This window comes from Girardinichthys multiradiatus, chromosome 10, assembly GCF_021462225.1.
Source record: "Girardinichthys multiradiatus isolate DD_20200921_A chromosome 10, DD_fGirMul_XY1, whole genome shotgun sequence".
NCBI lineage: Eukaryota > Metazoa > Chordata > Actinopteri > Cyprinodontiformes > Goodeidae > Girardinichthys > Girardinichthys multiradiatus.
The window spans coordinates 19013153-19027533 of NC_061803.1; the positions used below are offsets into that span (position 1 = coordinate 19013153).

The 14381-nt window shown below is 38.6% G+C and overlaps 2 protein-coding genes across 5 annotated transcripts in view; one reads left to right on the forward strand and one right to left on the reverse strand.

The window, feature by feature from the left end:
• The first annotated feature begins 2048 nt into the window (after positions 1–2048).
• LOC124875223 (cytochrome c oxidase assembly factor 3 homolog, mitochondrial) lies at positions 2049–5629 on the forward strand. The gene is made up of 2 exons (XM_047377233.1): positions 2049–2321; positions 4981–5629. The coding sequence occupies exons 1-2, from the start codon at positions 2126–2128 to the stop codon at positions 5082–5084; spliced, it is 300 nt and encodes a 99-aa protein (XP_047233189.1). The 5' UTR covers positions 2049–2125; the 3' UTR covers positions 5085–5629.
• A 1-nt stretch (position 5630) lies between these two features.
• The window catches only part of wnk4a (WNK lysine deficient protein kinase 4a), a 75443-nt gene continuing 66692 nt past the window's right edge, over positions 5631–14381 (reverse strand). For 3 of the 4 annotated variants that reach the window (XM_047377229.1, XM_047377231.1, XM_047377228.1), the window contains 5 exons: positions 13840–13927; positions 9916–10531; positions 7543–7748; positions 7368–7459; positions 5631–7285 (listed from right to left, as the gene is read on the reverse strand). In XM_047377229.1, the coding sequence (XP_047233185.1) occupies positions 7283–7285; positions 7368–7459; positions 7543–7748; positions 9916–10531; positions 13840–13927 (1005 nt within the window). In that variant the 3' untranslated portion in view covers positions 5631–7282. Of the gene's footprint in view, positions 7286–7367; positions 7460–7542; positions 7749–9915; positions 10532–13661; positions 13756–13839; positions 13928–14381 lie in introns of those variants that run through there. The other variant, XM_047377232.1, reaches the window with a different exon arrangement.

The following is a 14381-nucleotide window of genomic DNA, read 5'->3' on the forward strand; positions in this document are numbered from 1 at the left end:
GATCTTCCGCTGTGTGGCTGCACCTGCCTTTCACACCCTGGAGGAGGAGGTGAGAGAGAAACCACACACACAACACAAACCTTTGCTCAGCTCTGGGGCATGACAGCATATTATATCTGGTTTTGTATTTATGTGGTAATAAATCCTTTGAAATGCTGACCATTCCATTCTAATATTAACGTTACATAATGTTTTGAGAGGCCCCTTCGATGAGCCTTCCCCATGTCTAAGCCTGTATTTGTTTTTCCCAGGGTAAAATTTTCACTTTGAAAACCATTGCTGCTGCTTTTACAGCGATCTTTATTTTCTTTGTTTTAGTCTTTGCTTGCTCTGAACAGCTGATGATATGTGCCAGAAATGTAATCAGTTTGTCCAAAGTAACAACTTGTTTTTTTTTATCTGTAACTCTCTGCCCTTCGTGACCTGAACTTGGTCCTGTTTCTTTACTATTTACCACTTTCACTGCTTCTGTATTTGCAACTCTCTTGTCTGTTCTGATTTGTTGAACTTCAGCTGCCTCTTTCTCCATTATGCACCCTCCATACACTGCAGTATAGCCTACTTCACCATTAGTTCTTATAAACTATTCCCACATCCACCTAGGTATGCTCATTACAACATCTACCACATCTTTTTTGCTTTACAAATCGTAGCAATATGTCTATATCTTTGACATTTATAACACCTGAGACGAGATGGATCATAAACTCTTACATCAAAACGCACATAGCATAACTTTTTCAGGAGGCACTTTATCTTTGAATTCCACTAAAACAGATGTACTGTCCACTGTTTCTCCATTTCTGGCAGCCTGCAGTTATCTTATTCCTGTAACATCTCCTCCTCTTATTACTTTCTTTAACTCATCAAGACTTCCCCCACACATGAATCCCTAAAATAACTCCTCTTGTTCTTGTTTCCTCTCCAACAACTTCCCAGTGCTTCCCTTTTGTACACCACTTGTAGTTGTAAGCCTTGTTCTTTTGTCCGGTGTTTGACAAATAATGAGCAAAGTCTGGCCCGGATGTAAGACTTTGGCTAGCTCTACATCCCCAAGCATTGTCTTTAATCAATTTGTCACAGTAATAGAACGTATTCCCATCATTTCCTGACCTATTTTAAATTTCAGAATGACTTTGAAATCCGCCATTATTATTTCACCCAAGAGCGTGTTTCCCATACGCCCGTGGTGGACGTTTCCTTCCTTTCTCCTTCCCTTTTCTTAATTCCCACTAGACCACACTACATCCATATCTTCATCCTCCGAAGGCCAACCGTCACTACCAGCCTTCCTGGTCCACTATCAATTCAGATTATGTCATACAGCCTTCAAAATTCAAAAAGTTGCTCGTTATTGTCAATCATCAGCCACTTTAGCTCTGACACATTCCTCCACTCTGTCACCCAAATGCAGAAATTGTGCTCGAAATGGAAATATTCCCCTTCGACTGGTCACCATGTTTACCAAAAGATGGCACTGTTCACACAGTTCCTTCCTAGGACCGTTTCGAGTAGGAACCAAAGTTTGAACTCGGTTTGCATCCAGGACCCGTTCCGCTCTCATTTTAAGAGTGCCAAAAGACACGACACGTCAACGCGTCCGCCATATTGCAAGAGGCAAGCTTGCCTAAGAATTCAACAAAAGTAGTGTTTGAACCTGCGGTTTCCAAAAAATACAAACACTAAGGTTTCTGTTCAAATAATGTTGATAATCCTTCCAACAGGGAACTATATAATAGGGCATCGTCTGCTCTGTAATAAGTTAGAATGTGTGGAGATTGTATGTGGAAATGAAATGTAAGGCATAAAAAGAATAGCAGTCAATTGACAAAAAAACCCTATTAGTCTGGAACGTCTCATCGGGCAATTTCTACAGCCTTTTATAGTCGAATAATGACACTTAAAATAACTGGCTTAATCAATATTTTATACAGTATTCTCACTCCAATCCAATAGGTGGCGATAATCATATTTAAAAGTTGGTTTGCCAACCACCAACAAAGACGGAAAAGAAGATCTGACAAACGTACTGATGCGTATTAGCAATACGCATTGTCGTAGCAGATGATTTGAAAGTCGGCAACTTGGTTGCGAACCGGCCCGTGACGCTCCACTGACCGCAGACATGGCTGACAAGGAACCTCTGAAGTCTGGCTCTCCGTTCGCCACCAGAATAGATCCAACCAAAGAGAGTCTTTCACAAGAACAGATGCATTTTATCAAGCAGGTGGAGCTGGAACAGTGGAAGATGAAAACATCAAAGCTCCGGACGCGGAACGTTGTGACGGGACTTGCGATAGGAGCGCTTGTGCTGGGTATTTGTATCCTTAACGTCAACTGCAAGGTGAACTACGTAATGTTAGCTTTGCATGCTAATATTACTCAGCATGACAATAGTGACCTTTAGTAGTAATTAATTAATCATTAAATCATAACCGGCAATTTATACAAAAAAAAAAAACAAAAAAAAAAAAAACTGAAGGAAGTAGTAAATACTTAGGTTTTTCATAGATTTCACAGGTTTTTTAATTTGCGTCTGTCTTGATAGGCTGGTTATCTAACTGACTTTGCATGGAAATGTTTTTATTAGCAGCTCTTTTGATAAAATCAATGCGGTATTTTTGTTTAATGTGTCTCCTGAAGGCATCACAGGTTATTGGAAACACAATTACTGTAAAATGTTTAGTTAACATAAATTGTCAAAAGATGGGTAAATTGAAATAAAGAACACAAATAATACATAAATCTGTGATACTCATATCATCAGAGGAAGAGCAGCAACTTAAAGCATTTAGAAGACAAGCATGCAGAAACCCTTTGGTAAAGATTTATATTAAAATATAATTTGGCTGAGCAAAATCTGTTTTAAATGTCATGTTTATCCCGACCATAATAGTGTTTAAGGGATTTTTTCTTCTTCTCCTGCTTCCAGTAGCAGAGAGATTATCATTCTCTTAAAAATACATTGTAATATGAATGACATAAAACAAAAGCATAAATAAATTTTCTTTCAGCCAACTAGCCAGCTGAGGGTGAGAGAGGGTGTTTTCTGTTGATCATCCTAAACTTATACAGGTCCTTCTCAAAATATTAGCATAGTGTGATAAAGTTCATTATTTTCCATTATGTAATGATGAAAATTTAACATTCATATATTTTAGATTCATTGCACATTAACTGAAATATTTCAGGTCTTTTATTGTCTTAATACGGATGATTTTGGCATACAGCTCATGAAAACCCAAAATTAGCATATCATTAAAAGGGTCTCTAAACGAGCTATGAACCTAATCATCTGAATCAACGAGTTAACTCTAAACACCTGCAAAAGATTCCTGAGGCCTTTAAAACTCCCAGTCTGGTTCATCACTCAAAACCCCAATCATGGGTAAGACTGCCGACCTGAGTGCTGTCCAGAAGGCCACTATTGACACCCTCAAGCAAGAGGGTAAGACACAGAAAGAAATTTCTGAACGAATAGGCTGTTCCCAGAGTGCTCTATCAAGGCACCTCAATGGGAAGTCTGTGGGAAGGAAAAATGTGGCAGAAAACGCTGCACAACGAGAAGAGGTGACCGGACCCTGAGGAAGATTGTGGAGAAGGGCCGATTCCAGACCTTGGGGGACCTGCGGAAGCAGTGGACTGAGTCTGGAGTAGAAACATCCAGAGCCACCGTGCACAGGTGTGTGCAGGAAATGGGCTACAGGTGCCGCATTCCCCAGGTCAAGCCACTTTTGAACCAGAAACAGCGGCAGAAGCGCCTGACCTGGGCTACAGAGAAGCAGCACTGGACTGTTGCTCAGTGGTCCAAAGTACTTTTTTCAGATGAAAGCAAATTCTGCATGTCATTCGGAAATCAAGGTGCCAGAGTCTGGAGGAAGACTGGGGAGAAGGAAATGCCAAAATGCCAGAAGTCCAGTGTCAAGTACCCACAGTCAGTGATGGTCTGGGGTGCCGTGTCAGCTGCTGGTGTTGGTCCACTGTGTTTTATCAAGGGCAGGGTCAATGCAGCTAGCTATCAGGAGATTTTGGAAAATCATCCGTATTAAGACAATAAAAGACCTGAAATATTTCAGTTAGCGTGCAATGAATCTAAAATATATGAATGTTAAATTTTCATCATGACATTATGGAAAATAATGAACTTTATCACAATATGCTAATATTTTGAGAAGGACCAGTAATAACATTTGAGAATATGCACAGTCTTTGACATTCTGCTTGGTGTAGTATATTTTCTCTACATGCAGTGGGTCGGGTCACAAAAGTACACCCCTTGAACTTTTTCCCAAATTTGTGTCAACCGCAAATGTTGATGTACAATAATGGGACTTTATATGATAGAGCAACACAGAGATGCCCAAAGTATTGGAATAAAGGGACATGATACAGTTTTTCATAACCTATCAATAAGACTGGAAAAGTGCACAGTGCAATGCATTTGTATTCAGCCACAGTTTGCTTCAATGCTCCTGCAAGTTTTTTTGGGGTATGCCACAACCAGCTTTGATGTTTTTTATGAAAGCCTCTGTCTCGGGTATTTTTGCCGTCCCCGAGGTAGAACATAATGGTGGTAGTATCATTTATAGTTGGGTAACTTCCTAGACCTCAGAAGTTAGTTTATTATGAATCAGAATTAATATGGCTGAATAAAAAGGAAAACCACAATTTCTTGATCTTTTTTGCGAAAAACATTTAGGAAAACAAGTACTTTTCCTTCCACTTTATCATTTTGATCACATGAAATCCCACTGAAACGAGTTGAAAAAAATATGGAAAAGCTCAATTAGGATGAATACTTTTGTGATGCACTGTAGTTCAGAACGATGGTGGATGTCTAGCTTTTTTTAATTTTAACCAGTTTCTGCTTTCGTCCCATTTCATGGTATGCCAAGCGGACTTGCTCATTTCTTTGTCACATAATCTCTGTTTTTCCTTCTGATTACAAATATTTGCCTTGACCAGTCGCTCTTAAATCAGACGGCTACACCTTTTACTCAGTCTCCCAGGAGCGGATTATGGATGAGATCGATGAGGAGGCCAAGCGTGCCAGACTGAAGGGACCAAAGACTGGAGCCAATTGAGGCGAGCAGGCTGCCAGCCTCTTTATGGACGTGTACTTTGTCCTGCACTTAACCAGGAGAGGACTGATGATGCCACTGAGTCATATTCCATGCCTGGCTGCAGTTTGTTTTATTATTTGAGACAGAGCAGGACTTTGTTTTGTCTTGATAATGGGTATTAAAGAGTGGTTGTTTTGCTTCAGTTAGTTTGATTTGTCTTGAGCTTTATTAAGCTTCTCTTCAGTGGAACAGGCTAATCCCCTGACCTCAACCGGGCCTTTCCACCCTACATGAAAGGTCTCGACGGTATTTCTTGCCAACATCTCTGTCCATCTCTGATCAACAGAAATACAACAGAAGCTGTCTGTTAACTTCAATACTACAGTGGCCTTAAAGGAAAGAGGACACTGGTGACACTGGTGAAAAGGCACATGAATCAGCTTGATAAATTATGTTGATAAAATGTGTTTGTACTATACAAATCTAATGTACTAGATTCAGAACAATGTAACATCTTCAAAAGTTGTCTGTGCTACTGGTAAAGTAAACATGACAAAAGAGCCAAAGTATTTACAATTGCATTTATTTTGTTTAAAATGTATTTATATATGGAATCTGATCTAGAATAAAAATATATAGTAAGACATTGTAAGAGAAAGGCACGGATTCAGCTTGGCAGGACAGCAGTTTCAGAAAGCAATATGGTTTGTATATTTACAGTCAACATTTTTAATGCATTTTAGGGGTTTGTCTGCCAGAAAATCCTGTGTATAAGGCAACAGCTACAGATTCACAGTTTGGAGTCTTGGAACACAATCCGAATCGAAGCGGGACACGTGAACTGTTGAGTTTTTAACCACAAACATGTTGTTAAATGACTGAGAATTACTATAGAACTTGCTAAAGTGCACAAGGTGCTTAATCTATAAAATAATATACAAGTGCATCTCAAATTAGAATATAATGTAAAAGTTCATTTCATTAATTCAGCTCTAAAGGATGAACTCCCAGATAGATTTATTGCACACAGAGTGATATTTCTTTTTTGAAGATCTTATAACATTCACAAAGACTCCAAACGTACTTCTGGAGAACTTGGAAGGAACAAAATGTTGTGCACAAGGAACAGGGATAACCTCAGACCTTGAGAAGATTGTGAAGCAAAGCCAATACGATAACTCATGCAAAAGGAGCTTCAGGGAATTTTTGAATGTATATACTGTAGCGCACACACATAAACTAACATTTCTGATTTAAAAATAAATGTTTTTAATTGATCTTCTGTAAAATTGACATTTTCAGAAGACCTGAACTTTGGGTTTCCATTAGCTTTAATCCATCTGTGTGTAATGAATCTATATCATAGGAGTTAAACCTTTTGAATTGAATTACCTAAATAAATGTATTTCAGTGATAATTTATAGTGATGCCCTTGTGTGTTTTATTTTTTTGCTCAAAAAGGATTTATGGTACCAGAAATATTTAGTTTACTTTTGAACTTGTAAATATACTCTAGAATAAATGCATTCAGCTATGCACACATGTACAGTCAACAGGAAAGCCAGTAGTTTAGAAACGATTTAGGCCAGCTAGACAATATTTAAAATAATGTAATGCTTTCTGCACCAGCTTTCTCATTTGATAGTACATTGTACAACAGAAATATTAAATGTCACATTTTTATACTGTTCAATCTCCCCAGAATGTGGACATTAAATTAGTTGCCTTAATGGTATCTATTTGAATAAATGCAGTTAGGATCTTCCAATTAGTCCGAGAAAGTAAATAACTTCTGTCCTGCTGAATGAAAATATATTCACTGTTCATTCAGCAGATGACGTGAGTTCATTACAAAGTACAGCAACCTTAACTGTGGCTTCTGTTACTGTGTTATTAACAGCATCAAGTCAGGAAAACAGCAGTCTGTCAATCTGGGTCAGCTTCATGGTAAATGCCACACTTCTGCAGCACAAGGTACCATCGCTTGACCGCGTCATTGCATTGTTATGAGGGAGACTAATTCAGCAGAGAACTGTGGCAGATTTAGGATCGACTCCAGCTCCACCAGGAACGGCGGTGAGGTAAATGAGCAGCTGATCACTGACGGAGAGGTGCAGTTTGTTGGTTGGTACGCCATGAAAAGGTTGAAGGATTTTGACCTCTTGCAGTCACACTTCAGATGAGGTAGTCTGGATATTCAGAATTCTTGGCCCAGGTTCTTACTGGAAATGGGAAGTGAAAATAAAACAATGAAGCGGGCAGTAAGGAGGCTGGTAAACTTTAGCTGATGTTCAGTTTACTCACCATTCTGATGTTGGTAGCAAAAGTGACACCTTTACTGGTTTTATCCTGAGAGCCGCTGCTGCTGCCTCCAAGAGAGTTTCTCCTGATGATACCTGGGTCAAAATGTGCTTCTCGTTAAATGTGTTAAGATATTAAACTCATATACAGCATAACTAGATCAATATTCCCATGTTACCTTGGAGAGGCAGTATGTCCACACGCTGCAGACTGTTCCTGCGAGATGAGGGGAAACCATTCCCTTTGGAGAGGCGACGCTGCCGGCTGGACAGCATGGCTGCAGGAGAGACGATGCCCGGAGGAGGAACCTTCCCCATCCTCGCATACAGTTCCTCGATCTCTCTCTTCTGTTCAGCCTCCAAAGCTTGAACCTCCGACAGGTGTCTGTCAATGACGAAAAAAAATACAAGTGAACTCCCTTTCACTCCGCATAGATCGACCAAAATACATAAAAGTATACATAAATCATTAAAAGTAAACTTTACTATGTTTTATGTTAAAGTATATAAGTAAACAGTGAAATGTCCAAAAATTTCAATAATTTCTTTTCTGTGTTAAAGATAGACTTATTTAAAGTTTTGTATATTATTTTATAGTCATGCCATTAAAGTCAGTGGGTGGGTCTAATGCTACAACAGACAATGTGATAGATCTGCATTCAGACTGTAGTGCAGCTTAACTAATCAGATGTTGGGGTCAAGTATAGTTACAGTTCGAATTATTTCAATGAAGTAGCTAATAAAATATCAAATAAATAAGTACTTATATAATTAAATCATTTTAACCCAACTCGTGTTTTTCTTAGAGATTTCAACATTTAATTTTTAATTTTGTACTTCATAAATTAAAGATACATAAATATTTTTTTTTCAACTTTATTTAAAATTAATCAATTTAGAAACTTAAAAAAAATATATATATTTTAACACTTGAGGCTGTCCATATGTGGAGAAAAAATATTTAGTAAAACTAACATGTTCAACGTTGTGTTCACTACCTGGCTACAAAGGCAGTTTTGAATAAAAATATCTTTGAAAAATTGTGATTTTTTTTAAATTTTATTTCAACTCTCTTTGTTGTGTATAAATATTTCTTATAGGTTTGAGCAGCTGTATGTTCCAAAAACCCCAGGACAACTCAAACAGTACACATAAAGCCCAATCTATCACCTCAGGGATAAACACTGTTCTAAGAATGTCAAACACTCACCGCACTAAAACATTAAACTCAAGCATTGATTGGATGGACAGAAAAGCCATCATTTCCTTTGATATCAGCATGAGAATATTTGTTTTATAGCCATTTATTTAGAAAATCTGTATTTTCTTCCAAAAATTGGACATGAAAGAAATGCTATTTTTTTAATAACTGCTAAATCATTTCCAAAGCAACTTAGCTTCAGAAGCTACCTAATTGGGTAATTAGTCTACCTGCTTGTAATTCAATCTCAGTATAAATCCAGCTGTTCTGTGAAGGCCTCAGGTTTGTTTGAGAACATTAGAGAACAAGCAGTGCAATTAAGGACTGAAGATTAGAAAGAAAAATGGCATTGCTGGATAGAGTCCAGTTTGATGTTTGCCTGCAGCCATGTAGGAAACACAACAACCATGTAGAATAGGGTGCTCTGGTCAGAGGAGACCAAATAAAATCTGAAAAGAGCGGTGTGCATTTGTATTTGGCCTCATTTACTATGATGCCCTAAACAAACCCAGTGCAACCAGATGCCTTTAGAAGTTACCCATTTAGTATATAGACCCCACATCATCACCCTAAACACAACATCTCCACAGTGAAACATGGTGGTGGCAGCCTCATGCTGTGGGGATGCTATTCTTTAGCAGGGCTACTTTATGCCGCATATACAATCCCTTTGGCTAGAAACCCTGAGAGGTACTTTTTTTTTTACAAAGGAACGTATTTGTTCACTTTAAAAAGTATGTTTGCAGACAAATATAAAAGTGGGGCAAAAATATGAATCCTTCTTAAGAAACTAAATCCCCCTACAGTACATAGAAAGGTGAAAAATGGTCTGACTCACAAGTCATAAATAGAAACCAGACATTTAAATGTAATATGTAGTGAAAGTATTAAACTACATGGAAAGCATGGACATTCATGAACTATATGCATAAATGATAAAGGTTTGATATATTAATTGTTGGACTGATTCAGTGTGGTGTGATGTAGCTCAAAATAAAAGCATTTCTTTTAGTTAAATATAAGCTTTTTTTATGCTATATTTTCCACCTCTATTCTGAACATAACCAGTTGTGTGAAAAGTAAAGAATAGTTCATTTACCTTATTCTGAAATTTAGTTATATTTGTTGCAGAAGTAAATTTAAAAAAGGAATCAAGTGTTGAAGTAACTCTAAAAAAGTCTCTTAAAATACTTAAATAAAATGTGACAAAAAATATTGCCAAGTACAGAAGCTCACATGAAAGGTTACATCTGCTTTTCCTTCAATGAGATTGCTTTCCCTTTTCTATTCTGCATTTACAGTAGGTTGCATTCTGTTTTCAGTGCCTGTTCAGAGATGAAACATCACTTACTTTTCTCTGAGTTCCTGAAGTTCCTCCAACATCTCCTCGTCCTCACTGTCCGTGTCATCACTGCTCAGATAGGGGGCGCTGCGGTTGTAAGTTGTCAACCACAGGTTGTGAAGGGCGTTGCTGTACTGTGGGCTGCCTGCTGCTCCGTCCCACAGCCTCCCCTCCATCTCGGCGGCTGTTACAGAAAGCCCACTGTCCACAGAGGTCCCCATCAGGCTGAGGCTGCAAGTCCTCCTCCTAACCCTCTTCCTTACCCTCGATCTCTCCCCTAACACCTCACCCTCTTCATCCTCATTGTCTCTGTTATGATGCTGATGCTGATGTTGCTGCTGGCTCACAGCCCATCCCGTTGGCCTATCCACCTTCTGGAGAACCCCAGTGGGGCCTCTTTGGGTATGAAGCTGAGGAGGGGACATGATGAGGGAGGTGTTGAGGCTAGTTTCAGACCCCCCCAGCTCCTCTGTGCTGCTCTCCGACTGGGTGCTGCTGCTGTTGTTGTTGGTGGTGGTTGGCTGTGGTGCAGGTGGTGCAGCAACCACAGGGACTGTGGAGTCCAAAATGTCAACACTAGGCGTCACCTGAAATCTTCCAACCTTCACAGGTGCTGACTTAACATCTGTGACGGTAAAAGACAAAAAACGTGTTAAATACATTTCTGGAGCACCTTGATCCAGAGGCATGTTTTCAGTTATATGAAATGAGTAACAGATGTCTCAAACCTGGACCACATTATTTTTCACTAAACTATTCAGTAAAGAAGAACAGGTAGAACATTTTCAGTCTTTAAATGTGCAAAGCTTGTGAAGATACAAAGGTGGTTCAACTAAATATTGACTCGGACGTCAATCCATCTTTGAGCAGTTTTGTCCTTTCCCCGGGGCAGAGCAGTTGCTGCCAAAATCTAGTGTGGTCTTTGTTTTCCTCATAGAAAATACTCCTGACCCAGTGCTTCAGTGTTTAGCTGTGTTTCTGTTGTTGATGAAACCATCAACTGTGCTGCTAATAACTGTATGTTCTTTTAAGTTTTTACCAGTCTTTACCAGAGAAAGTATTCCTGATGCAGTGCTTCTCTACTTATGTGTGTCTCTTTCCTAAACAGACCCATTGATCCAGCTATTCCTGCCGTTTACTATGTGTAGTTAACCACAGAGAATATATAATGCTGGTCCGGTGCTTCTGTGTTTAGGAGCGTTTCTTTTGTTAATGAAATGGTTGACACACTTTTTGGTATCATCATCTATGTATTCTATTCTGTCTTTCCCATAAAAAGTACTCCTGACCCAGTGTTTATGTGTGTTTCTGAAAGCGCTATTGCTAATATGTTTGTGTTCTCTGTTTTTCCTTTCTCACAGAAAGCGCTCCTGACCAGGCGCTTCTGTATTTAGCTACATTTCTTTTGTTGATGAAACCATTGACGGCTATTGCTACCATTAACTCTGTGGTCTCTTTTTCTCTACTCATAGAAAGTAAACCTAGATATGTACTTCTGTGTTTTTTGTGAATCCTTACAGGCCTTTCAGCCCTTGACTGGTTGCAGAAAATTGCTGCCACCTGGTTCAGCTAGAGGCTTCTTCCTGGTTAAAGGGAATGGTTCCTCTGCACTGCTGCTACATGCTTGCCCAGGATATAGTATTGCTAAAAGGTCAAGGACTAGATGCAACCAGTTGGGCTTTCTTATAATTATTAATATTTTTTTGAACAACTGAATTTGACTGTACTTTATAATAAATTAATTGAAGTTGAATGTATGTAACTGAATCTGAGTTTATGACTGGATTGCATTAGACTGAATAGGAGTTAAGTGAATTGAATTTTCACCACAGTAAACAATGAATTGTTAGTAATATAAACAAAAAGATTCTGGCAGAAATCACCCTGCATGATGGGCTACAAAAAGACAAGGTGATTATGCTGTACAGAAGCGATGATGGTCTGTTGGATAAATATCCACTCTTATGTAACCTTAAGTACTTCAACAAAAGGCAGCTGGACTTGCTTTTGACTTATGAATTGTATTTATTGTATTCATGTGAACTCTTCTAACTAACATGATTAAAGTTTCAGGCTAATAACATCTAGATGGGACATTAACCTATTAACATACTGGACATGTATAAATAGTAAAAGTGTTTGTGTTTTTATGGGACTGATTTGATGATTATTAAGAACCAATCAAGAAAAAAAAACACTATCCGCATCATCAGTTCACACATAACCATGAATCAATTATTCCCAAATAATTACTTAATTAAGGATAGCTGGGTCTGTTTTCCATTAACTTATAACTATAAACTAAACATTCTTCATTTTGCCATGAATACAAGGTCTTGCAAACGTAGTACTACCTCTTGAACTTTTTCTACATCCTCATCAGCTGCAAACTTCATTGGATTTTATTAGGATTTTAGGTGACCAGCTGAAAGTAGTGTATGATTATGAAGTTGAAGGAAAATGATACACTGTTTTAAATTTTCTGGCCACATGTTTGGTGGAATTGTCCTGCTGGTAGGTGAACCTCCACTCCGGTCAAGTCTTTTGCAGCCTCTAACAGGTTTTATTCCAGGATTGTCCTGTATTTAGCTCTGTCCATTTTCCCCATCAACTTTGAACAGCTTTCTTGTCCCTGCTGAACAAAAAGAATCCCACAGTATGATACTGCCACCACCATGTTTAAGCGTATAGATAGTGTGTTCAGTATGATGAGCAGCCTCCATTTTCATTCATACGGCATTTTGGATGCAGGCCAAATTGTTCTATTTTTGTTCCTTTAGACTTGAGAACCCTTTTCCATATGTTTGATGTGTCCCCTACATTGCTTGATGTAAACTGCAAACAGGACTTATTCTGGCTATCTTACAATAGGTTTCTTCTTGCCACTCATCCCTAAGGGACAGATATTTGGAGTGTACAACTAATAGTTGTCAACAGATTTTTCCCACCTGAGCTGGATATAGCTGCAGCTCCTCCAGAGTTATCATGGATTCTTTTCTAAATAATGCTGTTCTTGCCTGGCCTGTTTAACCCTGACCTGTCCTCTGTGTTCCTTGTATATCACAGAACAGCCGGATTTATACTGAGATTAAATTGCATTGCACATTAATCCCAATAAAACACACTGTAGTTTGTGGCTGTAATGTGAGAAAATGTAGAAAAAGTTCAAGGGAGGCGATTAATTTTCAAGCTAAACTATCATTATATGAAACACTTAACATAAAAACCTGGTTGAGTGATATTTTTTAAAAGCTTAAAACAATTGGATACATTTTTTTCCTTTACTGTAAGTTGTCACCCACATTAAAACAATCTGTGCTCACATCTGCACTTCATTAGAGACGTTTAAGATCTGCAGTGCCGTAGTTTGCCCACTGTGGGTCCTACTTACAGTAAACAAACAAAGTATCTGGGTTTGCGCCCTGTGAAACAGAGGGGCTCTGTTGGCTGTGGGATTCTGGGGAGGGTATAAATACTGACAGGTGTGAACGTGGGAGGAGAGGCCTGTAAAGAGCTGAGCTGATGACTGATTGGTCACCACCAGTGGGTAGGGCAGCCATCAAACGTACGTCTGTGTTCTAATCGAATGGAACATTACATCCAGCCTCATGGTTACACAACAGCTCCTAATAACATCCACAGAGACAAAAAAAAGGGACTGAAAACAACAGCGAGTGTCTATTAAAGACACGTCAAGTCCTTCTTTTTAACCAAGTACATGATGTGTTTAAAATGTAAGAAAAGAGGCAAATGCCTAAGGTTGAATTTGGGTATTTATTTGTTATAGTTGGTTTATTTGGGGTGTAAACATAAAGATCGTACAGGACTTCATGCTCCAGGTCTTCAAGACTGTAGTGAAAAAAAACGTATTTTGGGTATTAATGATGCTGAGATCTGTTTCCGCGACATGAGAACAAACACAAAAACTCTTACCACATTTAGTGGAAGACGCTTTTAGCTTTGGGCTGCTGGTACTGGCTGCAGGTCCAGCTGGGTGTAACTGATTGCTGAAGGAGGAGACCTGAAGAAATATAAACACAACTGATTAAAACAAATTGCAATAACATTCCACTTTAAAACAACATTAAAGTAAAATCCTTTTGCTTGTTTTTTGCTTGCTGGACAGATAGGAATTAAAATTTTGGCAAAAATAAAGCACCTCTCCTGAACTTGTAACTGGCATCAGTTCAGTCCAAATGTAATCAGAATTACCAGCTCATAAATACTTTCTCTATTGTAATGAGAGTTGTTCTGATCAGAGATTCTGTGGCAGCGCTGGTTTTGGAAACCTCTGCCCGTCTGATTCTGATTTTTCTGGTCATTTTGCAAACCTACAAATCTGGAAGTGTGCCATATTACAAAATGTTTACCTTATTTTCAACAACATAAATAAAAAGAAAATACCAGCAGTGTTCAACTTAATATTTGAGAGGAAAAACAACTGATTCTCTGCCAGACATGTCAAACTGTCAAAT